The sequence below is a fragment of the Cygnus olor genome, chromosome 3, assembly GCF_009769625.2.
Source record: "Cygnus olor isolate bCygOlo1 chromosome 3, bCygOlo1.pri.v2, whole genome shotgun sequence".
NCBI classification, from domain to species: domain Eukaryota; kingdom Metazoa; phylum Chordata; class Aves; order Anseriformes; family Anatidae; genus Cygnus; species Cygnus olor.
Window position 1 is genome coordinate 64,277,456 of NC_049171.1, and position 24,647 is coordinate 64,302,102.

General features: G+C 40.3%; 1 protein-coding gene across 5 annotated transcripts in view; it reads left to right on the forward strand.

Annotated features, from left to right (window-relative positions):
- Positions 1 to 24,647, forward strand: part of AIG1 (androgen induced 1) — a 123,548-nt gene that overhangs the window by 44,649 nt on the left and 54,252 nt on the right. For 2 of the 5 annotated variants that reach the window (XM_040552010.1, XM_040552012.1), the window contains exon 3: positions 400 to 501. The exons of 1 other annotated variant lie outside the window; for it this stretch is intronic. In XM_040552010.1, coding sequence (XP_040407944.1) covers positions 400 to 501 — 102 coding nt within the window. Of the gene's footprint in view, positions 1 to 399; positions 502 to 20,855; positions 22,880 to 24,647 lie in introns of those variants that run through there. 2 more of the 5 variants (XM_040552009.1, XM_040552011.1) reach the window with 2 other exon arrangements.

Genomic DNA, 24,647 nt, shown 5'->3' on the forward strand with positions numbered 1-24,647 from the left:
TATAGGCTTCCGTTCAGGGATGAATGCTTCATACTTATATGTTTTATGAATTCCAAGTGATATTTTGCCTGATTTTCCATTTGTTTTCTGTCCCATTAGTGGTGGAACATTATTTATGCACCACATCTGCTACTAAAGTACAGTACTCAGTTGTAATTTGGCCACAGGCACATAAGTCAAAAAAAAGGGATTTTTTTTCCAGGCTGAAAGTCAAAAAAAAAAATTGGAACAGTGAATGCAAAGAATAATCCAGGTTCACATTATTGATTGGGTCGAAGAACAATTGTATCTATATCTGTCCATAGATCATTTGCTAAATGCCCCACTTTGCAATCTAGAATATGTAGCTAATTGCTCAGAAACATTTATTTAATTATGTCTCCTTTTTTTTTTTCCTAGTTTGTTGTGACGATGTTTTGGAGCATCTATATCTATGACAGGGAACTGGTTTACCCAAAGCTGCTCGATAATTTTATACCAGCATGGCTAAATCATGGAATGGTGAGTAAAGTGATGCAAATGCTTCCTTGTGTAAATAAAAGTCTAAGATTCTATGTGTATGACTCTGTGTACGCTTGGCACTAATCTTCTCAGAAGTGATTAAGGAACATTGCTTGCAAGCGAGAATAACATCTTTCCTTCCTTGAGTCCTTGAGTCATTTGAGTCCCTATTAGGTTGAAACAATGTGGAGATTAGAACTCGTGCATCCTACATCCCAGGCTAGTTTTGGGGGTGGGCTGTTTTCTGTGATAGGGTACCCTTCCCAGAGTAATGCCATCCTGGTCATGTAGAAATTTAATCAAAAGATACTCTCCACAAAACAGAAGTGTTGACTTTGACAAATCTTGCTGCAAAATGACAGAAACATTTGAATGATTCTTTACAACTCTGTAAAAAGTGTTATTTGTGATGAAATATTTTTGGTAAAAATGCATGTTCAGAAAATCTCTTTACGTTTTTTGGACTTCTGTGTTTGTAAAAAAAAAAAATCAAAATACTTTCTCATTTCTCAAGTATACCACACTCGTATAGCAGAACCTGTATCAGAGTTTTGGTTTTTTTTTTAAATATGGAACTACATGCATTAAGGTAAAGGTGTAGTAGTTTTAAAATTGCTGAATCTGTACTCATAGAAGTAGTTTCCGAGAAGAAATTTGAACTTTTCATCCCTATCTGGTATGTCAGGTAGGACATTATTTCTCTCAACTGTATGTTTAAATGGTAAGGGGTACATTTTTGCAACAGGTGCTTACAACAGTTTATGCAGTATTTGGAGTTGAAAGGTGTAATGTTTGCTTCTCTTGCTCTGTTGGTGCAAAATATTTCTTTGGTATTTTGTTTTCCATAGCAAGGCATGGCAAGCCACTTTACACTGTTGTTCATCAGTAGATGACAACAGAGCTTATCCTTCAGCAGATCCGCAGCAGATCAAGATTTGTCCACTGCTGTTGACCTTGATAAATTGCTCCTTTGTGGAGTGGGGCTGATGGCATTGCTGTATATTCATTCCCTAAATTGTTTATGTTAAAGGAGCAGTATGAGAGTTCCTACTGATAAGAGGAGCATCAGCTTCTGCTAGATACTGCACTTTTTTATGATGTTGTGAGAAGAATGGCATGATGATGTGTATGTGTAGAGCTGAGCAAAGAGACCGGTGACTCTTACAGTGTTTGTTTGGACTGTCCTCCTTTGAGTTTTGAGGTCACAAACCGAACACTTGCAAGTGCTGCCAAGCCATACGTACATTTTTTCCAACACCACATCAGTGCCAACTCTGATGATGTTTCTTCCAGGTGACATTCCACATACTGAAAGTGCCTAACCTGTAACATTTTTTATGAAAGTGAAGCATTTGACAACAAGTGGTCCTGTGTATTCAGGAAGTCTCTTCTGTGCCATAACTAAAAGGCAATTCAAGTTCCTGCCGCTTTGTTAGAAGTATATAATTACTGGTAGATTTGAAGAAATCTTCTGTTTGAAATTTTTGGGCATAGCAGCATTTGCTGAAATGAATTGCATGCAGTCATCTTAGACATCTTTATTTTCAGCTTGGAATATTGTAGAAGGCATTTTTGAAAGTTCTTTGTAAAGGAATTGTTTGCTGTGTCAGTCTCCATTTATCCAAGTGTTCTTCAGCTCAGTCACAGGGAAGGCTCATGACTGTTGGGCTTTTCACCACCTTTCAGTCTAATTCTTTTTGATGTTTTAGCCATCATTTTATCTTCACCAGTTTTCATAATAATTAATTCTGATGCATTGCCCATCATAATATGACGGGGTTTGGGGGACGAGGATGGAGATTCTGGGGAGAAATTGTTCTTCATAAACTACCGTGAGAATGCTGGCCTCATTTATTAGCAGAGTTACAACTTTGACATGGTGGCTTTTAGAGAACATGATAAAGGTCCCCTTGGCAAGAGGGTAGGACCTCTAACAACAGAGTTTCAGAAAAGTCAAAGTCCGCAGCTATTGTTTTCTACTGAAGTAAACATTTATTCTCATCTTTTCTTGTACATTTTGACAGCAGCTGTGCACGCTTGGTGATAATTTTTCTGAACTCAAGAGTGGCTGTGCTGGAGCCTAACCTTGCACAACAAAACTTACAGAAGAGATTCATTACCCTTGGCAGAATGAAATCAGACAGGAAGAGTTGGGTCTTTCCGTTACTACATTGTTGTTGATGAGTTCCTGTTCTCTGTGAACATTCCCTACAGTGCCTGGTGCAGCTCCTAATGATTTGAGCTTAAATGCTAATTTCACATGTAAACAGTCTGTCCAGGTTTTTTCTTACTACTTTCCCTAAGCACGTGCTTAGAAAAAATAGCCACAAAAAGTGGAAGAATTCAACTAAAATGGTAAGAAGGTCTTCCATGGTAAGAAGATTCCCTACTTTAAATGAAAAGTCATTTTTTCAGAAGTTTCTGACACGTATTATAACTAGCTGTAACAAGTTGCTCGACTGTCAACATCAGCCTGCAAAACCTACAAGGTGAAAAGGAAAGATAAGTCATAAAATCTGTGGCTCTAATAATAGCAACCATTCTCAACAGTAATACGGACATATATCAAAATACTCTGGAGTGTGCATACTTTAAAACCATTTTAGGGTGACTATCTTTAAGGCTATATGAAGAAATTGTTTTAAGGGCTGGCCCGATTAAGTGCATTAGCCCAAGCAGAAGTACTCTGTGCAGCACTGTCTGCTGCTTTGTTAGTTTACAGTAATTAGTTCTCTTCACCCTTTTTCCTTCTCCTACCTTTGTATCCGTTCTCTGCAGTTAGAACTTTGTCTATAATTAAAAAAAAAAACATTTATTGAATTGATATTAATGTCTTGCTAGCACTCATACCACTCTTTCACAGAAACATTTTTTCAATATTAAAAATATGCTTAATTTTAAAAAAAACACTCTCTAGAAATGGAAAGCGTAAGGGAAATGAGCCCCAGGGCTATGCAATCCCATTACCAATTCACTCTTAATATTACTCTTAATATTGTGTATAAAGTTTTATAGAAACGGAAGAAGGCTCATCACAGTACACAAATGTCAAATCACAAACTATTTACCAGACTATAAAATTCCCTTTGGTTTTTAAGAATGATATTTCTATTATATATATGCCATAATAGTTAAAAATACAATTCTTGTCTACAGAAAAATCTGTGTAGTCAGTGGCACTTTCTGGTACCAGATGGTACCCCATACATACAGATTTGTGCACTTGTGAAAGGCATGACTAATAGAGTTGTACTGTGCCATAAGGCTCTTATATTTCACATCACCTCAGTCAGTTGATTCATTCATAACCAATGATATCACTAAGACTTGAGAAATCATGGGGGGGTCAAGGGCAGGGTTGCTGTTGATTTTAGCAGAGCAAGGACTTCATCTGTGTTTATTGCGTGAAGGACCACATCTGAATAGCTGATGTTAAGTTTCTATCAGGAATAATCTACCTCTGTAAAGACAACTATTGAAGAATAAGGCTGTGTCTAAGCCTGGGTCTGTTTCTGAAGTGTCACGTTCACTTCCTGTATTTATTAGGTATTATGCAGATGAATTCATCTTTGCTGGCTACCATTTTAGCTGCCAAATTACTGAACTTTTCCGTCAAAGATGCTGTTCATGTTCTTGAGACTGTCATGCACTTTGAATCCACATCAACCCCTAATTCCATAGGCCTATTATCTATGAGAAATATTATTTCCCTATTTCTGATGTCCGTCTATGTGATCTATATCAGTGTTAGGCATTTTTAATTAAAGGCTAACCTTCAGTGCTTAAAACTGGTATGTCACAGTAATAGAATTCATATCTGTTCATTTGTTTTACCCTTTTGTGTTGGGACTGGGTAGGACGATGCATGGAGAGCATCTGCTTCCAAAAGTGATATTCTCTTTCATATTAGCACAGACTATAAAACTAGAGGTTGCCCTTATTCTAACTGATGCCCACATAAACAGATCTGTAGTCTGAATTAATTTAAGCTTGAGCACTGTTGATTTTGAGCCAGGTTACATGGCAGGATTGCATACAGTATTTATCCAAGTTAGCATACCATTTCAGCAAGAGTCCTTCTGTGTTTTTCATAGACACTGTCCCAAATTCCTTTTAAAGATGTGAATCATCTTTTGTTTGTGGCAAGGAAAGTAAAATACAGAGATAGAGTTTACTTACTGAAGAGTTTAATGTCTCTGGAGGTCGGAAACAAAGAATTGTCTTCATAAGAAAACTCTTTAGAGGAGAGAGGCTGGGGAAGGGGAATACAGTCAGACTCTGAGGAGCTGGAAAATTGATTATTGTATGGATTATGTGCCACTACAATCTGTATGCACTCTTTCTGTTCAGTAATCTATTCTTTTCATTCCACTTTTTGGAAACAAAGGCACTCAAGAGGTTGCACAAAACCAGGGACAAATAGCAGACACAAACAAGAGAGGAAGGAGCCTGTCCAAGTGACACATCTTTTCTTCTTTGTCAAGTTGCCTCTCTTTTTCTTTCTGGCTGCTCAGCTGAAAACCTCAGCCCACTGGAGAGTGGTACAGAGTCCTTCCCGCCACCTATCCGATTTTTGCTCTTCCTGGCAGTCTTGTGTTAGATTCAGTGGCCTTGGCTGGTTTGTTCCTTTTTTTTTCTGGTTGAAAGCTTTTTTCCTTAATGATTCAGTGAGCATAAAAATACAAAAGCCACGCAAAAATTAAAATTCATGTTAATCTGATCTGTAGAGATTCAAAGGTCTAAAACTGGCAATTTTTGGTGAAACTGCCTCATCCTCATTAGTCAGGTCAGTTGGTACACCATGCTCACTCTGATGTACAAACAAGGAGATGACCTTTCTTTCAGCAAAGTGTTTTCATCCAGTGTGTTGTCCTAAAATCCTATTCATAAACGACTCATTTGAAGTAGTGTAGTATAGTATTCTTCTTGAGGATTTCCTAATGCACCAACATCCCATATGTGGGCTATTTTTACTCTATATACTGCACCTTGGTAATGTCTCACGCTTATGTCTAGAAATCTAACCTGTTCCTAGATTTGTTTCTCAATCCAGTTTAGGGCTCTCAAAGATATTACAACTTAAATGCTCTTCTTGAATCATCTATAGTATTTTCTTATGTTAGGTGTGAAAAAGATCTTCAGTGCTCCAGGAGGTAGTTTCCACTTGTTACATAGCTTGCAAAGTTTTCTGGTAGCAATCATGGAAAATTTGTAGCTTAATTATAAACTTCATTTCCCACAGAATACCCAGTTTTAGATGGCTATGATTTAAACATCTGTCTGAAGAAAAGAATATCATTGATGTTGGTCCCTTGTGGACTCAGAGTATTTATAAAAAAGAGTGAGAATAATCTTGTTGGATCTGTACACTCCTTGCATGTTCATACTGTAGTTAAGCTGCTGTGTCTGGTATCTCTCCTCATTATCTGCCAGCTCCACAACTGGAGCATGAATACAGTAGGACCAATTATCCCCCCACTCTGGGGAGAAGAGCAATCTCATAAAAATGTTGTGTTTTTTTTTTTTTTTTTTGATTTTCTGTTACTTATGTGAAGGGCCTGGAAATTGGTCGTATGTCAAAATTTGTGATAGCTAGCACTTCCAAATTGAGAGAGGCTTCTAGATAAAGAAGACGGAATTACGTGGGTGGCATCCTCTGAGACCATTAGGAAACCCCTTTCACCTAATGCAGTAACAGCACGGTGTTTTTTGTGGAGTGGGAAGCTGGCCTTAACAACGCTGTATAGCTGCCAGAGGAGACTCTTCACAGTAAGTTGAAGACAGCTTTCTAACTGAGCACAGGTGCTGAATGTTTCTGGTTATTTGTTATTTCTAGTAATCTACAAAAAGCACACACACAGCCTCCTCCCCACACATAAGCACCCAACACACAGTAATGATAGACCTTTAGTAAAATACTGTTGAGTTTTTATGTTAAACCTGTGAGCCCTGTTCTAGAGGTGAGCATTACAAATGAAAAGCGTGAGAGCCAAGCTCCCCAGATCAGATGTTTTTCTGAAGCTTGCCTTCCTTTGTTGACAAGGTGATGTAACTCAGCCTGTTAGCACAGAGGCTGAAAGCCCGTGGTGTCCACACCAAAACAAGGACAGTGGCTGTCAAAGGGGAGAGAGCAAAAAAAGAGGTTAGGGAAAGATAGTTGGATGAGAGGAAAAGATAGGTATGAGGAAAGAAAAGAATATAAAAGTCAGTTGATACTGTTCCAACCTAAAAAGAAGAAAAAAGGGCGGCTGAGGCAAGTGAATAAAAAAGGAACCAGGAAGTAATGTAAACAAGATGGAAGAGACAAAATGATAAAGAGGATCTTGGGGAGGGGAAGGACGAGGAAAGGGGAAGCAAAGAAAGAAGAAAAAGGTTAAAAAGAGCAAATGAAGAGTATGAGTTCCTTACCATATCTTTCCGTCACTTCCCTGGGAAAACTTCCCTGCAATCTGCTAATCAGAGGAGGTGAGAGCAAGGAGATGGCTCAGTGATGCTGCTGTTGAGAGGGGTGTAATTTCTTCTGTTGCTGTTGAACATAGGTCTACAGGGTAGACGAAGTAATTTTTGCACGGTGAAATGCCAGGAGCTTCAAATCCTTGTAAAATATTTAGGGATAAAACCATGTGGAACTTGTTAATACAAGGCCTGTGTTCACATGAATTGTATCTGGGTGTTGTATGTAGAATGGCACTGGTGCCTCTCTCTGTTTTTATCTGGCAATGCAGTACACTGTCTTGACTGACCCTCAAAAATCTGACCCTCAAACCTCCAGACCTGCTGCTGAAAACAAGCCTGTTTAGAGTGTGCCTTATTTTTCCAAACTAGCTGTGAAGTGTGGGTTATGTTGCATGTTACAGCAGTCAAATGAGCTATTTGCTTGCTGAGGGATGCGAGCATGCTGGAAGATCATGTATTTGAGGCACCGGTGGAAAGGAAGAGTACTGTCTGCATTTCAACCCTTTCTGCTTTAACAGGAAAAAGTCATGGGTAACCCTGAAATTAATAATAGTAGTAATAGTAATAATAAAGCTCAGAAACAGGCTTTCAAATGAAGTTGCTCATAGAAATGTTTGGTAAAGCGATTACTATGGGCGCAAAACAAATGACCAATGAAAAGCCCCCAAAAGATGTCCAAAGGGCGTCTTAGACTTTCTGTCTTCCTCTGGGTGTGGAGAATGTACTGAGCAGTGTTTTCCTAGAACCAGGGTTTGGCCCTGGAACGCTGGGTTTGTTTGTTAAACCAGCAGCAGAGTGGGACAGAAACCCATTCACTTCATCCCCATAACTCTGACAGTAATAAGAATGCTAGTTTTGTTTGACCGTTCACGTTCAGGGCAGCTTATATTGCTCACCCCAGTCACTGCTGGAGCCATGCACAGTTCTTTTGGGGTGCTTAAGCAGGTACATCTTTCTGTTGCTACCACACAATATCTCAGATATGCGGTTTGCAGATTATAATGTTCAACTTTTAAATCAGTGGAAAATACGTCAATAATTTATAAGCATTTTGATAACAATCTGCATGCCCTTTTCTCTCTTAATTAAAATCAGGTGCCTGCTTCATCTTTCAACGTAATAGATTTCTGTTTTTTCTCTTGTGCTTTTTTTTTCCAGTGAACATAGGCAGATGATAAGATCAAACTGTGACTGATACAGGATTATGATTAACAATAAGTATATTCAAATAGCGTCTTTTATCAAGAAAGGAGAACATTTCACTGGGAAAAAAATTATATATTGGGGGTGTTGCTCATGTTAAAGAAAGTTTAGTATGTTAGCTCCCTGCTACAGGTTACGTATTCTAAAGTACCCCGTCTGCAAGTCATCTTAGAAGTGATCACTACAAAAAAGCCTTAGGATGCAAGTATTGTTTCAAAGACATAATAGCTTAATATGCAATTATTGTCTGTCTTTATGCATTTAAGAGAACTGTAGTTCACCTTATGATTACAATAAAGTGTAGTGTTTTGTATCCTTGGACACGCTTGTTAACATTCATTAGCACTTACTCAGATAAGAATTAATATGTATATATGATAAAAGTGTATTTGTACTATGTTGTACCCACTGTACTAAACTGTGCTGTTAGTATTCACACATGTGGCAAATATGACTTAATCAGACCACAAATATTTTGCAGCATTCCATGGTATCTCATTTATTTGTTTAATTTGCCGCTATAGCAACTGGATTCCATGCTTTTAGATTCTTTTTTTCACAGACCTATGATCTACTTGGTTGAAGCTTGGCAGACAGCATTTCCTTCAATTGAAGACATATGCACTAACTCAGTGACCAAATTTTACCTATTTATCATTGTTGGAAAGTGGGTTATTTCTCATGGACCCGATACCAGAGGAATCAGCAGACCTGGTGAAGGGAGTTTCAGCCCAAAAGCTTAGATGCTTTTTCCAGCCCTTGAAGTTGGTGAAATAAAAGATATTACTTCTCCCTCCATCATGAGATCATTAGCGCTACAGGAATGCTAATACAAGGAAATATTTTGACATTGTTTTTGTAACAAATTACCACTTTTTAAAAGTAACTTTTCTCTTTGTTAATTGCTGTCTTTTTACACGTCTTTGTATTTGGAAACAGACAGCATTTCTGGGGAAAGCATTTCATATTCAGATGATTAATACGTTGAAGTAGTGCCACAGCAGTAATGTTTTGTGCACATTGATCTGTAGAAATCAAGGATTTTGGAATGAGCTTGGGAATTACTCTTGCTCATGGTGGCCTATGAGCATTTGACATAACCTGGTTTCTGCCCTGCTGTGCAGTTCAGTCCCCATATTTTTACTTTCCCACACAGAAACAAATAAGTTAAAACTGCATTTTAGTAACTCCTCAAATACAAGAGATTCAAATTCAGGGTGTAGCCTGAGGGGCATTTTTGAGATATGTGTATGCCACTGCCACTAGTCACACAGGTCTGCAATAACCCTGTTTATCTTTGGATATTCACCTAAATCACCACCGTCCAAGCCTGGTGCCCTGCCCGGCACAAAGAGTGGCCTTCCAGAGGTGGCACTTCTCAGAGGGACCGTGAGGGTGGGAAGGTGGCTCGCTTCATCCCTCTGACACTACAGCTCCCTGAGCAGGGAAAAGCTCCACCATGGAGAAGCAGCACTGGGCACAGAGGTGTTTCAAGGTGGCAAAAGGCAGGTCAGTGGCCAGTGTGTCCTCTTACACCTTTGTTGCAATATTAACTGGTGTCCTTTAACTCTGCGTAGCTTGCTTTCTCTTCAAAACAAGTAACTCTGTGTATTTGAGGTGCTGTTTAGACTCTGTTTTTAAATTTCAGTTTCATTCCTGGTTCTGCCACTATTTTACTGAATAATGACAGAAATTGCATAATGTTCAATCAAAAGCAAGCTTTTATGTGTCTTAATCAGTTAACATCTGCATTTTGTGGGGCTCTGTAATGACAGTTAACAAGACAGTGGTGGCTGTTACAGGATTTATATCACCATGCCTGATTCTGGTTATGAGGTGTCCCAAGCAGGGCAGCTACAGCCCCAGACCAGAATACCACTGTGCTCACAGATATTTCCCTTTCATGTGCCTTAGCATCCAGTTCATTCAGTTGCAATGAAGAAGAGAATGGCCTTTTTACAAATTACTTTGAGGTTTATGGGTGCAGACACAGCTAAGAGCTAGAAGCTGGTATTGCTGTCCATTCTTCTGTAGAACAGAAGTGACCTCCACTCCAAATAATAACATAACCTAAGGTTGTACACTAAATTTCAGGCTACTAGTATCTCATAAAACACTGTAGGCTGATGTGATGCGTAGTATAGAAAGTTCAAATAAGCCTGGAAAGGAAATTCTTCCTTATCAAAAATGGCTCTAATATTCAAATCACATCCTTAAGTTTTTTTCCCACAGGAAGAAATTTTATTTGCATCTTGGGGCTTTTAGGTTTTTATTCTGTTATTTTGAGTTTTACCAGCTTTCTATAAACCCTATATACAGGGTTCCAAACTGCTGAGTCACTACTATGCACATTTTTGTGGCTTCTTTTGCAAATACAATATGTAATGTAGAAAATTTTCATGAACTATTTATGGGAAAGATTAAATATGTATGTTGGTCTACTGAACTTTGTATTTTAAGGCACTTTTTAAAATGAAATGGGAAATGATATCATATTCTAAAAAGGAAACATCCATTCAAATGTGTTTTTACTAGTACACAGATTTACTGATGTTCCCATTAACAAACAAATGTGCGTTGGCTGCAAGTTGTTTAAAAATACAGCTGCAAATCATTTTGAAAGGTGAATATATGTATTCTTAGATCAGAGACATAAGGGGGATGTCATTTTGGTCTTTGCTCTTGAAACAGAGGAATGAAAGATGAAAAATCAGAGGGAATTAGGAGAAAGAAACGCATGTGTCAGAAGCTAGGAGAAAAAGTGATGGTCTTAGAGGCTGTTAAGAGGAAAAGACAGAAAAGCGAGCAAAGTAGAGGAAACCAAATATTGAAATAAAGAGGTGTTAATAGTAGTCAGCTGGAGAGAGACATAGAACGTGGAGGTGATAATTGTGTGTACTGTACATCACTGAGGAAAAGCTTGAAAGAGAAGTTTCAAGTACCCAGCATATATTGAAAATGCGACCCTCCATTTATTCTAGACCAACATGCAGAAATTCGGCTTCGTTTGGTTTCCTGTGACCCCTATGCAGGATCATCGTTGGCAGAGCGATTTTGTCTGACTTTTTTGTGCATACAGAAACAAAAGAAGTGCTTTGTACTCTCACTGCTCCTCTGTCCCCTATCCCTGGGGCTCTTCAGATCTCCCAGTCGCTTGCCCAAGCACTCTGCTGCTGAGCCTCCCATAGTCGTGTTCTCTATGTCATCAGTTTGCTAGGATCGTAGCATGTTAGTATGGTAGGTTGGCTATTAGTGTAATAACAACGACAGTACCCTTTTAAAGAACATCTCGAGTAACTTTAAGCTGGGCACTTGATACAGATGAATGTTTTTTTCCTCAAACCTCTTGCAGTGTAAATGAACAAAACAGGTAAAGACTGGGAGAAATGAGTTATATTACAGAGGAGAACCTGAAACACAGAATTTGTGGTTTGCCTGAGGTTACCGAACTTTGTTAGAGATCGAACTGCAAAGTGAATCTGGATTTACTTTGTTACCCAGAGCTTTTACTAAGAACTGATCCTTTCTCTCCGAACTGGGCAAGGAAGACAGATTCATAGGAAGTGAAAGAGCACTCACTTGGGTTTCAAACTCTCGCTCTATTGGAAGGAAGAAGTGACTCGATCTTTGAACAGAGAGATGTTGCTCTAAGTTCTCCTTCACTTAGTTACAACAGGCGTTTCATTATTTGCGGTTTGTTTATATTACTGGAAGTACAGGTTCATCTCACTAGCTGCTTTTGGGTTTTTGTTTTCTTTTAGTATAGCAACCACCATCAACTTGTTCCAAATAATTTTTTGGGCGTACCTTTTTATCAGACGAAAGATCCCTTAGTTTTCCATTCGTCCTCTGATGACTGATGATTTGAGAAGAAAGACTGACACGTAAACAAAAGCATAACTTAAGAAGGATGAACTTGGAAATTCAAAAAAATGTCAAAGCAGAAAAGGCCCCTCTCATCTCCCCTGTCATTTGGACTTGATTTTTCTGTTGCTGTCCAGACGGATGTTACCATTGGTAAAACAACCAAGAAAATTTGAGAGTTCTGCTTGGAAATTTCTTTAAGATCTTCCAAAAGTCTCTTTTATTGAGACAAAGATATTTAAAAAGCCTTTATGGAACTGCAGGTGCAGGTACGTGGCAAGAGGGACAGAAGTAAAAATATCCTTAAGACAGAAAAGGTAACTTGTGCAAAAGTGTATCACTGACTACTGGCTATGAAGGGTTGTATTTTGATTATTTCAAATGAGAAGTGTTTACTAGACAAAAAAAAATGCACTAAAATGGGCAGTGACATGATGTAGAGGCCTGCATTCACTTTGGGAAGTACCTTTCTTCAGGCAAGGATTCAGTGTTTACTAGCCCTGTCTCGAATCTGAACTCTACAGTTTAACTGGCAACAATACAAATATTCACAGCTGTATAAAAAATGTTATTTAGTTCACAACAGTAGCCATGGTTACCTGCATATTTTCATTGCCTTATTCGTGTGCAATTCATTTTTTTTTCTGGAAATACCATTACCATGTAATATAATACTGTACAGCCTCTTGGTAAGTGGTAAGCCTCTTTACAGTGTAAAGAAGAACATTTTGCAGTGAACCTGAAAGCAAAGTATATCAAATTGGCTTGTACATGGAACATCCCACCTATACCTTGTCAGGCAGAGAAAGGCGAGTCTGAACACTCAAATGGCATTGTGACTGCAATTTCAAAATATAAATAGCAATATGTAAAATTGCTGGCGTTTAAAAGTCTCTGACAATGTTTCTACCACACAGCATTTAAATAGAGCTAGTCCCTGCTTAGTCCCCTGACAGATGACACAGATGAGGCCATTACTGTCAGTACAAGTGACAGCAGCAAATTATTCTCCTTGACTCTTGCAGGAAATGCGGGCCCCAGAAACCCCATAGCATCAGAAGGTTAGGAAAGTGGTGGGACTTCACTCCTCTCTGCTTCTAGGCCATGCTCTTGCTCTGTGTGCAATGCAGATGTGATGTACATGAGAATCTCGTGTTTCTGTTATGTTTGTGGGAAACAACCTCTTTAGCATCACTGCAGCAGAATTTCCAACCATATTCTAACCTTTACTAAGAAGAGAAAGTAGTACTTAATCTTTACAGAGAACTCAGGTCACTTTGCTAGCAAATTAATTAAACTTTACAAGAGTATTGCAGACAGTTTACCTAGGCTTTTTTTTCTTTCCTTTCTTTTTTTTTTTTTAATATATTGAGGTGTGACATCGATTCTGAAGGAATAAATCACATATATCAGTTTAAAACAACAACATCAGCAAAAGGAATGAAGGATATTTGCTTCTTTAATCTGGCTAATTTATCTGAATGCTTTCGTTATAAGGTTCCTTACTGCTGTTGTAAAGAAAACTTACTATGTATATAAACTGTATTTTAAGGTCAGATTCCTTGGCATTTTCATATAAGCAGTGAAATCTAGGAATTTTATAGGTTATTGCGTAGAGATTGAACCAAAGAAATGTAATGTAGTTTTCTAAAACGTTGTTGAAAAATTACCGTGTAACCTTGTGAAACCTTGTTGAAAGCACGATAGAGTTTTAATATACTATCCAGACCTGTTTTGAGTGCGTCTCCCAAGGCAAGAAGGAAGATGGCATTAAGATGAAAATTTCTACAGCGAAGCCGGCTGTTACCACAGTCTGGCTTCTGTTACTGCTGTAGTGCTGCCAGCTTGGGGCTATTTATAGCTATCAGCCTCTATCTATCCGTGCCTGTAGATCTCCTGCTCCCCTCAGAAGCGGTGGTGGTGTTTCTGAAGAAGTTAGTCCACCATTTCAATCTTTTTTATTCTTTCAGAGGCCAGTGTCTTCAGCTGTCCTTATTACCAGTTAGGAGGAATTTGGCAGGCACACCCTCCCTGCCCGAGCTCTCGCATCAGTGGCTTGCATTGACCTAGGGGCTGGAAGGCTCAGTGGCACCGCTTTCAAAATCTTCAAAGATAATTTCTTATACTGCAGGAATCTCTCCACTATCTTACGATTTTCACATTTGTTCCTCTTAAGTGGGAATGGTATCTAAACCTCTTTTAAAGTGATACTCTGTTCCATAATCTCAAAGCTTATGGTCTGTCAAAAAAAAAAAAAAAAGGTCTTACTTTTTGGGATATAACAGGATGACCTTTGCTTTTCTTCTGACTGCAACAAAGGGTTTTGGTGCTGTGCATGATTTGTAGTAGAAATAAAATCTGTTCTCTTTCATTTTCCCGAGTATGTGGTGATGAGGGCTGAGCAATAAACCTTTTCTCCAGAAGCCAGTGCTTGCCTGGGGCAGGAGCCGTTTATGTTTGCTGCACCGCGTTACAGCTGGAGCCTGGTGTGTTCGGCAGCCTTCTCTGAGCAGTTCATGCCTCTATACACCCATGCATAAATTAGATGTAAGCCATCCAAGCACAGCCTTTGTGCATCCTGCACTCTATCACCTTTCTCCACGACGTAAATCCCCAAATGAAATACCCTCCCTAGCACAGTCGCAGTGGGAGCACACTCCCCTGCCACAGCAGCAGCAGCAGAAAGCCTCAGGCTGCAGCCCAGGGTGCGTTGGGTTGTCAGCCCCTCACACAGCAACAAATGTTGTAGCAGCGTGGGCAGCAGAAAGGCTTGGGAAGAGGGCCTGGAAGAGTAGTAAATTGTGCTATCCAAGATGTGGGTAATTTTTCCTCCATGCTAGCAGCTTAAAACCATTTTCCCAGCTCCACTCTGCATTCCCCCTTGCTGTATTTATCTGGATTCTTCTTTCATGCAGTTGCAAAAAATGCACATATATATATGTGCACTTTTTTTGCTCCTGTAGTATTTTGTTCCTTGAAGATTTGAAGCAATGTGTTCCATTTCTGCTACTATAATTCTTCCCATGGCAGCAAATCATGACTTTGCACAAAGAGGGGTTGCTCTGAGCTGTTGGTAGCCATGGGGCAGTCACAGCCTCACAGGATCAAGTTTGAGTTTTAGCTGAGACTTCTGCTGCTCACAGGTACTTGGGCTCTCCTAAGCAGAAGAGATGTCACGGTTAAATTATTTTCAGCTTTTGACCTTTTCAGTTCTGAACTTCCAACCGCTACAACATGAGGCTCCCCTACTATTTATTTCATAGAACCCGTCGAGGTGAAATGTCAATTTGAAGAGGAAGGGAGAATAAAGTCGCTCCTACAGCATTATTTTGGTATCCAGTGTCCAGTTAATAAAAATAAATCAATTTTACTAGAATTTGTTGGAGTGTTTTTGCTGCTAAAACTCGGACCACATGGGAAATAGTTAACAGTCTCCAGATGTGAAAAGGAAAGGACCATCAGCAGCACAGAGAAATTTTATTTTCAGTGAGCAGGGCTACTGCAGCTGTGATTCACAGCGATGCAAAGAGAAAGCAGCTGTTCTGAGAGCATGTGAGAGTCAAAAATCTCGTTCCTTTTGCTGCATTCATAGCAGGGCATCTACCAAACCTGAGCCTGGCAGTCTAGCACACCCCTCGAGCCCAGGACCTGTTGTTAGTGCTTGGGGAAGCACCGCCTGGGGTGGTACTTATGTTCGCTGTGTGCTGAGTGAAGCCTTGGGGGACTGAAACGAACCCAGAATATCTTCCTTTTTTTTTTTTTTCCTTTGCAAGTCTATCCACAGCAGAGCCGTGGATGGCATTTGGCACTGTCTCACTTTTCACTTCTTTATCGAAGCCTGGCCACAGAGAGGCTGCGTAAGGAAACCAGATGCTGGGATGAGGAGTGGGTTGGAATCTTTCTTCTCGCCAGATACTGAGTGACTAAGTACATTTCTTTCATCATAACCTTTTCCACCTTGCTGATTGAGAAACTGGATAATGATGATACATAGATACTTTCTCAGAAATTTTTATGGACGTGTTGACTAGTTAGGAGCATATGTGTGGCCAAATGAGACGTCCTGCTTTTTAAAGGCCGTTGTGTAGTTGCATTGGTCCCTACACGGCTTCAGGGCAATGAATGGGCATAAAAATATGTCCACCACCAAACAGCCTGAGGTGCAGCACAGAAAGTTGTACTTAGAACATATTATTATAGACATGTTGTCAGGGAGTATTCCTGTTGCATGATGTTCTGAAAACATCTCTGTTTGCCTCAAGGGAATGCCCGGCTGCCCTTCTTATGAAGGGAAAAAAAAAAAACAACAACTTGTGGTAAAGGCAAATGGAGAGTTTCCAATGTCTAATATCCATCCTGTTTTTGTTCCTAGCACAGCAACTGGGGTGGTGTTTTCTTGAGAATCATACTGGTGCACAATAGAGATGGAAGAAGAATTTTCAACTTTTAAAGGCTTATGGTTACAGAAAAACCTAACTTTGTTCGCTATCATCCTAGATGTCCCTTTTCTGCCATTAATAGGCCTTTTTCAAATGTTTAACATGTTTTATAGTGTATCTGCAGTAGCTGAAGTACTGCTTAACACCCCTCACTCCCAGTGCCTCTTTCCAAATACTCTGCTCATTCAACTGGGTATTATTCTTTCAAGGAACTGTCCACCCACATAGCTACACAGGATGCTTTCAGGAGCTATCCTGTGGAGAAAGTCGTATGTGCTAGTACTGCTCATGCACCAGTCCTTCTCATTGAGTATTTCTTTACGTAGTCTCAGTGTGAAACATGTGGATAAACCCTGAGCATCCTGTATTGGTGCCAGTATTTTTGGGCTCTTTACCAGGTGTCAGTGGTCTGGAAGGTAAGCCTGCAAGCATTAACATATGAATGGTCAGGATTAGAAAGAGCAGAAGCTCAGAAAAATGCAAATTTTGAAGTTTTGCCTTTGTAGTTTAATACTTACGGTCTGTTTTAAGCTCTTCTTCACATCATGAAGGATTGGAATACCTTTTTTATTGAATAAAACCTGAGATTATCAACTAATCATGTAAACTGAGGATCTGATGCCTTAAGAAAAAAATCCAAATGTCGTGAAATACATGACAGTGCTGTGAGTGTAGGACGTGTCACCTGCTTTACTACACTGAAGGAAAGGCTTAACTTTCAGTGCCATGTACTTAGCATCAGTGATTTTTTTCAGTTTCATCTTTCACACTTATTACAACTTCAGGACTTCTTATAGAACCGTAGCTACTGCACTTTGAATACAGTTACTGCTTATTAGTCTTTGGAAGAGCTGCAGTATTTCTTTGAATATAGAACCAAATGACGTTAAAACCACATGATGGAGGGTCAGTTGTTCCTAGGAGAGTCTGTGTCTCGCAGTAAATACAGCCTGGTACCAAGGAGTTTTGCTTGACACGTTAGCTTATATTGATTGTTTTCTACATTTGTATTTCTTATTTTTTAATTGAGTTCTGTGTAAACTTCTGGTGCTTCTTCCAAATCTTAAGATATTTTTAAAAGTGCTTTACTACGTTCATTTTTATGGAGAAGTGGTTAATGCTTTCTCCCATATTAATTCCTTCCCAGCTCTTACTGTTTTGGGCAGGCTCATGCCAAGTGGAGTGGATGTCTGAATTTCATTTTTGGTTTGCAGTGTTACTTGAATAACTTCTTAACATCATGAATTCTGTCCTGTGGCATAAGGTCTTTTGGAAAACAGTCTTCCCTTAGGACCATGTTCTGTCTTCTTTGCTTAAGCTGTGCTGTTCTAGTTTGGTGCAGAGCTCTGTGCTGAGAAACTGAGGTTTTCAATGTGTTGCTTACTCTGTTTTCGGTAAAGGTAGGCCGGGTGGTGACAATGATGTTAGCATCTATTAACCTTGTTTGGCCTTCTTTGCCTGTCCAACACACATTCTTATCATCTTGTTCATTATTTTACTCTTCAGATGCCTAGCACAGAAAAGTGTGCAACCACATCACCCCTTTTGCAGTCAGAATTGCTTTAGTTTGGTTCATGCTGAGAAAACAAGAGAGGTCACAGAGGAGGTGCTGAGAGTTTGACAGAGGGGGAATGCAGGTGGTCCTTTTGGAGCAGTTAAGCTCCAGCCATGACCAGTAAGCACATTTTGAGCCCCCATTCTTGCTCAGGAAAAAGTTAATTTGTAATATAATTTGCCTTGGAGTAGCACACGCAGCAAGAAGACTTTGTGCCCACCTACCCCACACTGTGGACGGCTGTTTGCCAGCACCACGTAGGAGAGCACCTGTGCCAACAAACGGATTTGGTTCTGCAAGCAGCGCAGCCTGGTCAGGACACGCTGGACCCCAGGGGACAGGCTGGTCCCTCTGCCAGGCTCTTTCGGTGGGATGGAGGGGAGGGTGCTGCCGCGGGCTGCGCAGCCGGCATGGTGAGTGCCATCTCCGAAATCTCTGCACCGCGTTCCAGGACGTGGCACAGACATGCCTTTCGTCTCCTTATCTGCGAAAATGCGCGAGGGCGGCTGGCTTGCTGGGTTGGGGTAGGTGTGTCTGTATGGTATTTTGCAGACATGCAACTCTATTCTGTGTTCAGAGCTGGCCGGACATCAGCCAGCTCCAAGCCAGGAGCAAGTTTATTAGGTTGGATTCTGCACTGTGCTAACCACAGCTACACAGCTCCAGGTTCCTTGCTGGCTTGGATTCATCCAGACTCAGAAACAGAGTGAGTTCTCACCTACCAACCAAATACCACGCAGACAAACCCAGACATTCATGGCATTTAAGGGCAGAAAAAATATTAGATCATTTTGTCTGACCTCCCATTTAACACAGGCGCGTTTAACATTTCACTTGTACCTGTAGTGAGCCCAGTAACTTTAGTTTCTCTGAAGTTTATCTTTCAGAAAAGCCTTTGGTCATGAACTGAAGAGATAAACAATCTTCTGTTCCTTAGCAGCTTGCTCCTGTCATTACTCATTTTCACTGCTAATTCTTTTCCAAATTTCTAACTTGTCTGACTTCAGCTTGTTGTGCTTTCCAATAAAATATTGGAAATAAGAAAATAGAATATTGGAAATAAGAAATAAGAGCCCTTTATTTGTTGTTTTGTATCACTGTTTTCTGTGCAGGGCGAGATTCTGTGATTACCTTCTTTGGATAAACTGATCAGCCTAAGACCCTTTAGAGTCTTGCAGGAGATCTTCTGCAGTCTCCCAGTAGTACTGGTGGATCTTCTTGCCCCTGCTCCAATACCCTCTTTTAATAAGGGGCACCTGAGCTGTCAGCAGATGCACGGGTTCAGCATCCCCTCATAGATCATTTTGATCGTCCCTAGCACATCAGCACGTTTTCAATGTGAGATGGTCACCATCTGCCTTTCATGGAGCACAGTGCTGTTTATTTTAGGAGGAAAGCCTGACAGAGAAAATAGGTTGTATACAATAAATAGTTTACACACAGTTGACCTAGCTGACTAGGTGTAACGCTTCAACCACTTCTGGTGCTATTAGAGACAGATGTGAGCTCGTTACTTGTCAGTGCTGCTGAATTTAAGGCTATGGCTTCCTGGCCTTGGACTCATTTTAAAGCCCTCCCGATCCTTTTTCTTTTTGCATTCGAAAAAGCTTTTCGCCAGGAAGGACAGCAAATTCTGCAGCTCAGTTTACCTGAATGGGAGTTTGCATTATTGTTTCTCTTTTTATTTCATAGCCCCAAATAAGCCAGAAGATACAACAGTCTCTGTTTCTCCTTTTTGGATAGAATGATAGAGCTTAGCAAAGGTACATTGTATACGCTCATAAATCCAGCACAGATAGCCCTGCCGTAGCATCTGTCTTTCCAGGGTCTCACACATGACAGACCCAAACGCACTGCTGCTATATGGACGTACAGTAGCCTGCATAGTCATTATTCACCTCTTTTTAATATATCCAGAGGGATGACATTCAATAAGCCAGTCACAGTAAACTGATTACCAGCTGTGAACTGGAATTTTGGCTAGAGTTTGTTTATTGAATCTGGGATCGGAGAGGAAAGGTTGGGAGGTCGTTTCAGAAGCCACCCGGCATCACAGACTGGTTGAGGCCGGAGCGACCTGTGGAGGTCGTCTGGTCCAGCCCCTCACCGAAGCAGGGCCACCTAGAGCTGGTGAAGCAGCCCAAAATGTTGCTTGGATTGAAACAGTGACTTAGCTGCCTTGGCTTTTCAGGGGCCGGTGTGAGAGAGCCCAGCTATAAAGGTGGCTGGGGAAGCAGGCAAACCTTCCGCCTGCATTATGGCCTGTAGTTAAGTTAAACCTGATCACGCTGGGCTCAGCGACACCACATACTTAACAGGAATAGCTTCCTTCAGCTGCAGAACAAAATCCTGTAACCTGTGCGCTGCAGGAGGCCAAACGGCAGCCAGCAGGGCCTCTCCCAGCGCCAGGTCAGTCAGGCTGCCGGTCTGGTTACACGTTCAGGGCTCTCCACCTACGTGTCTGTGTGATGCCTCTGACGGTGCTGCTGGGGTGTCTGGGTCTCCTCATCCCGCCTGGGGATGTACCTGGATCTGGAGTGCAGCTACGCCATTATATTTGGATGAAGGGGTGGGTGGGTGGCTGAGGGCATTCATTAACCCAATTAATTTCCTCATTGACTCTGCTTTAACCTTTGAATCCATTACCATTGCGTGTGCTTTTCCTGCGTGTTACAGGCCAATCCTCCCTGCAGGCCTTGCCTATCAAGTTATTTTCAAGACAAACAATACAGCTTCGCTCTGAAGAAAGTTGTTTCCCCAGTGGCAAAGTCTAAACAAACAAGCAACTAAAACCACTTCTAATAAGGTTTGTTTTGTTTGTTTTGTTTTGTTTAAAGGCCTGCTCACAGGTTTTAATGCTACCCCAGGTGTTGCAGTGGTTAAGTTACTGGCTGCCTCCCAGGCTTCGACAGGGACAGTCCAACATGGGGATCTGTGTCCCTGCTCTCCGGAGAGACCAGCATCAGCTCTCGTTTCTTTCAGACTTCCCTCAGTTATTAGAAAGGAGACTGCTCCTTTCTTGCGCTCCTTCCAAATATGCCTTTCTATGGAGGTCTGCAAATCCCAGCAGATCCCAGGATTACATTTTCCAGGATTCCTTCTCGATGAGGTCGGGCGGAGCCGTGCCCTGCCCTCCCCGCGGTCCCGCTCCCAGGCTCTGCGCACTCAGCAGCCTGGGCTCCTGCCCAAGCCGCAGCCTGCCACCCCGCGCTGCTTCCTCTCTCCTTCATCCCACGGGTCTGCTGCAGTGAGGACTACCTATGGAAAGGGATTTTCTGGCCTCCGATACATCCCTGTTCTGTCTCAAAATGCCAGCATACACTTGCACAGCCTACTCACTGGGATAAGGAAGACCGACTCTCTGCTTCCCTCTAGAAGGAGGATCAGAAATGCCAGAGGTTTCTATCTTATTTTCGGCAATGCAGTCAGGGAGGATGGAGCTGGAATATGATGAGTTTTCATAGCTTTTTTTTTTTTCTGTTTTCCTCTTAACCAAAAATTTCCTGGTTAGTTAAAATCTCACCAGAAGCACCAAAACTGGAATGCTATTTGCATGCGTTTCTTTGTGTTGCTTTTGAATTGCAGTATGAACTGTGGCCTGACAGATGTTTGTTACTTCTATACATTCATGTTTTGTTTTGTTTTTTTTTTTAATATTATTTGAAAGTTTCTGGTCTGACCTTGTAAACTTCAGGACCTTTCAGAAACAATGATTCAAGCCTTTCCTTTCCAAAATGTCTGTGTACTCATAGCCATCGGGATTATGTTTAGTTTATGAGTAAATTATATTTGAGAAAACATATCGTAATGCATTTTAAAGAGAAAATTAAATATAGTATATGGTGTCATATGAGCTACTAAATGTCTTCTTTAATAGAACTCGGTGATTCCTGGAAATACGACTGGCAAATGTGTTTGTACATGAGAACGTGGGCCTCTGGCAGACAAGAACATTGGCTATTTGGGCCTCTGCTTCCATATAGCATGAGTCAAGCGAAACTTGGCACTAGCTGTAATGTTTAGTCTTTAAACATTTTTTATAAGCCTCCCTTTCTCTCAGTGAGATTAGATCAGCCAGTGAGATGATATTCTCATCAGCATGGACTTGTGTTTGTTGTTGCAGTGGTGTGTGGAAGATAATTTTGGAAACGATTGTAATTTATACTCTGAAAGGAAAAATTTGATTAAGAATTTGTCAAGTTTGCCTCCATAGACTTGTAGTTCATCACAGTTCTCAAAATGAAGGCTAGAGACTAGCCATACATGTACATTTTTTTAAAAATCCACCCCACTGTTCAGTTCAGTTTGGTTTCTCTTCCCTCCCAAATGCAATCTTCTGACATCTTAGATGAAAATGAAAGGTGTTGCCACAGCTCAAATCACAACAATCCTGTCCTTCCAGATTTCTAGGGAGAAGGAGTCCTGACTAGGTGTCTGAATGGAAGGTCAGATGACAATGTGAAAAAGATAATTATAAATTAAATGTGAAGAAATACTTAGTTTACACGTGTTGGAGCTGCAAGCAAGGTGCTGCATGGAGCCTCTGAAAGGTTCAACAATCATGCCCCAAGGAAGCAATGGAGATGGTAGGCTCTCCTGAAGTCCTCCTGCATCTTTTCTGCGCCATTGGCTAGAAAGACTTGTGCTGTGGTTTATATTGCCAGAATTACAGTGATTTACACAGGCTGCCCACCGGGATGTGTGTGGTGTGAAATTGCAGTTGTGCTGTGAGATAAATCTCTACTTTTGTATACATTATCCTTGAGGATAACCATACAACTGTCTTCATGGAGCTTGTACAAGAAGAATCTTCCCCAGCTGCTTCTAGCTTTTCACTGTTTTATTCCTTTTCCCATGGCATAAAAGCAAAAAAAAAAAAAAAAAAAAAAAAAAAAAAAAGAAGTAAGGATGTCTGCTATATTGTCTTCCTTTTGGTGAAGTTAAGACTGCTTCATTAGTTCTCTTGGATCGTTCTTGAAATAAAGTTCTAGTATTTTTTATTATTATTTCCTCAAGAGGGGTGAAATTTGCATTGTTCAAAATGCTAGATATTGCACATAGTAAGGAAAAGTTACTTACACAAATCCAGTTCTTGCCTCTGAAAAATTTTTAAATTAATACTGTCTTTATACTTACCATGATCTGAACATACTCTACAACCCTGCAAAACATTTTGCTATTTATCATTTGATGTAGTTACTGTTTTGATGTATGCAGTGAAGTCTTACCCCTTTGACATCAGCACAAGTTTGGTTATTTCTTTCAGTGCAGTAAGGAATTATCCAATGGTTTGCTTTTTAAGAAGCACGCTTACAGATTTTAAAATACATATAATGGAACTTATCAAAGCAAAATTTTAAAATGTTTTTCTCAAGCTGTATTGAATTGCTGTTTGACATTTGCCTGCCTTATTAAGCTGTTTCCTCATCATATGTCATCTTATGTGCTGTCAAGATGCAATGTGAATTTCTTCACAGCAGTAAACAAAATTGCAGAAACTTGCTTTCAGTCACTAGGCTTAAAGAAATAAGTACTGCAGTCTGAACTGCCAGATATCCCAGAAATGATGTGTTTCTTAAAAGCAAGTAACTTAAACATGCACACGCCAAAAAAATGGATGTCTGCGGTGTGTTTTCAGAAACGTGGTGGAACTGGGGGATAGGCATGTGCATGTGCACCGCTGAAGCCAGATGTAGGTAGTGAGTGTACACGCACTGCAAATTCTTCCAGGCCAGATGCCAGATAGAGTAGATTAGAGGACTGTGTCTGTATAGTTAATCCTTTGTTGGCATATACCTAATTTCCTGATTCTGTTATCTGCTATCTCCTTACTTAGTCGCTGACTCTCCCTTCATTCACTTAACCTCAGTCAGGTTTTACGGTTGATAAGAATGTGGAACACACCTCATTGAGACAGACTACTGAGGAAAGCAATACCTTTTATTTTTTTGTTGAAGCAATGACCTTTATTTGGACTGTACTTACTTTTTAAGCATAGTCTTTTCTTGGCTTTATACGCAAGTAAATACACATAAGCAGGCTATAACTTTTAACATACATAAATAACTTCTTAGGACTTCATTCGTTGAGCCAGCAGGAAGATGAAAAGATAAACCATGACTGAGAAAACTTGTGTTTATATACTAATGTAATTTCTATTTTGGGTAACAGACGGAAAGAAAATAATTAGAAACACATGCCTAAATGGCTTGGGAGCTCAGTGGTGTTTCTTATTGATAGCACAAATTTGACACAAAAGGAAAGGACTTTGGCTGTTGAAATGCTGAGAAGATTTGCACCTGCAATCTCCCTGAAATATCGTGTGCATACCAGAAAGAGGCAATGACAGTTTATTGTGTCCCTTCTGATTAGGAGAATTTAAATTCTTTACTGATGATGTATGAGCTAATGCAGTTCCTTAAGAGCAACAAATAATTAAAATGTAAGAAATAGTTGCAGCATTGCCACACGTATTGTTATTGATTGTGGCACTGGTAGATTTTTCAGGCGAGTACAGTGTTTGAACAATAGTTCAAACAGCTGGCTATAAGCAATAGTACTTGGGACAGCAGAAGGGCACTAAGGAAGTGGCAGGGGATGAAAGATTTTCTGATGCTGAAGTCAATTGA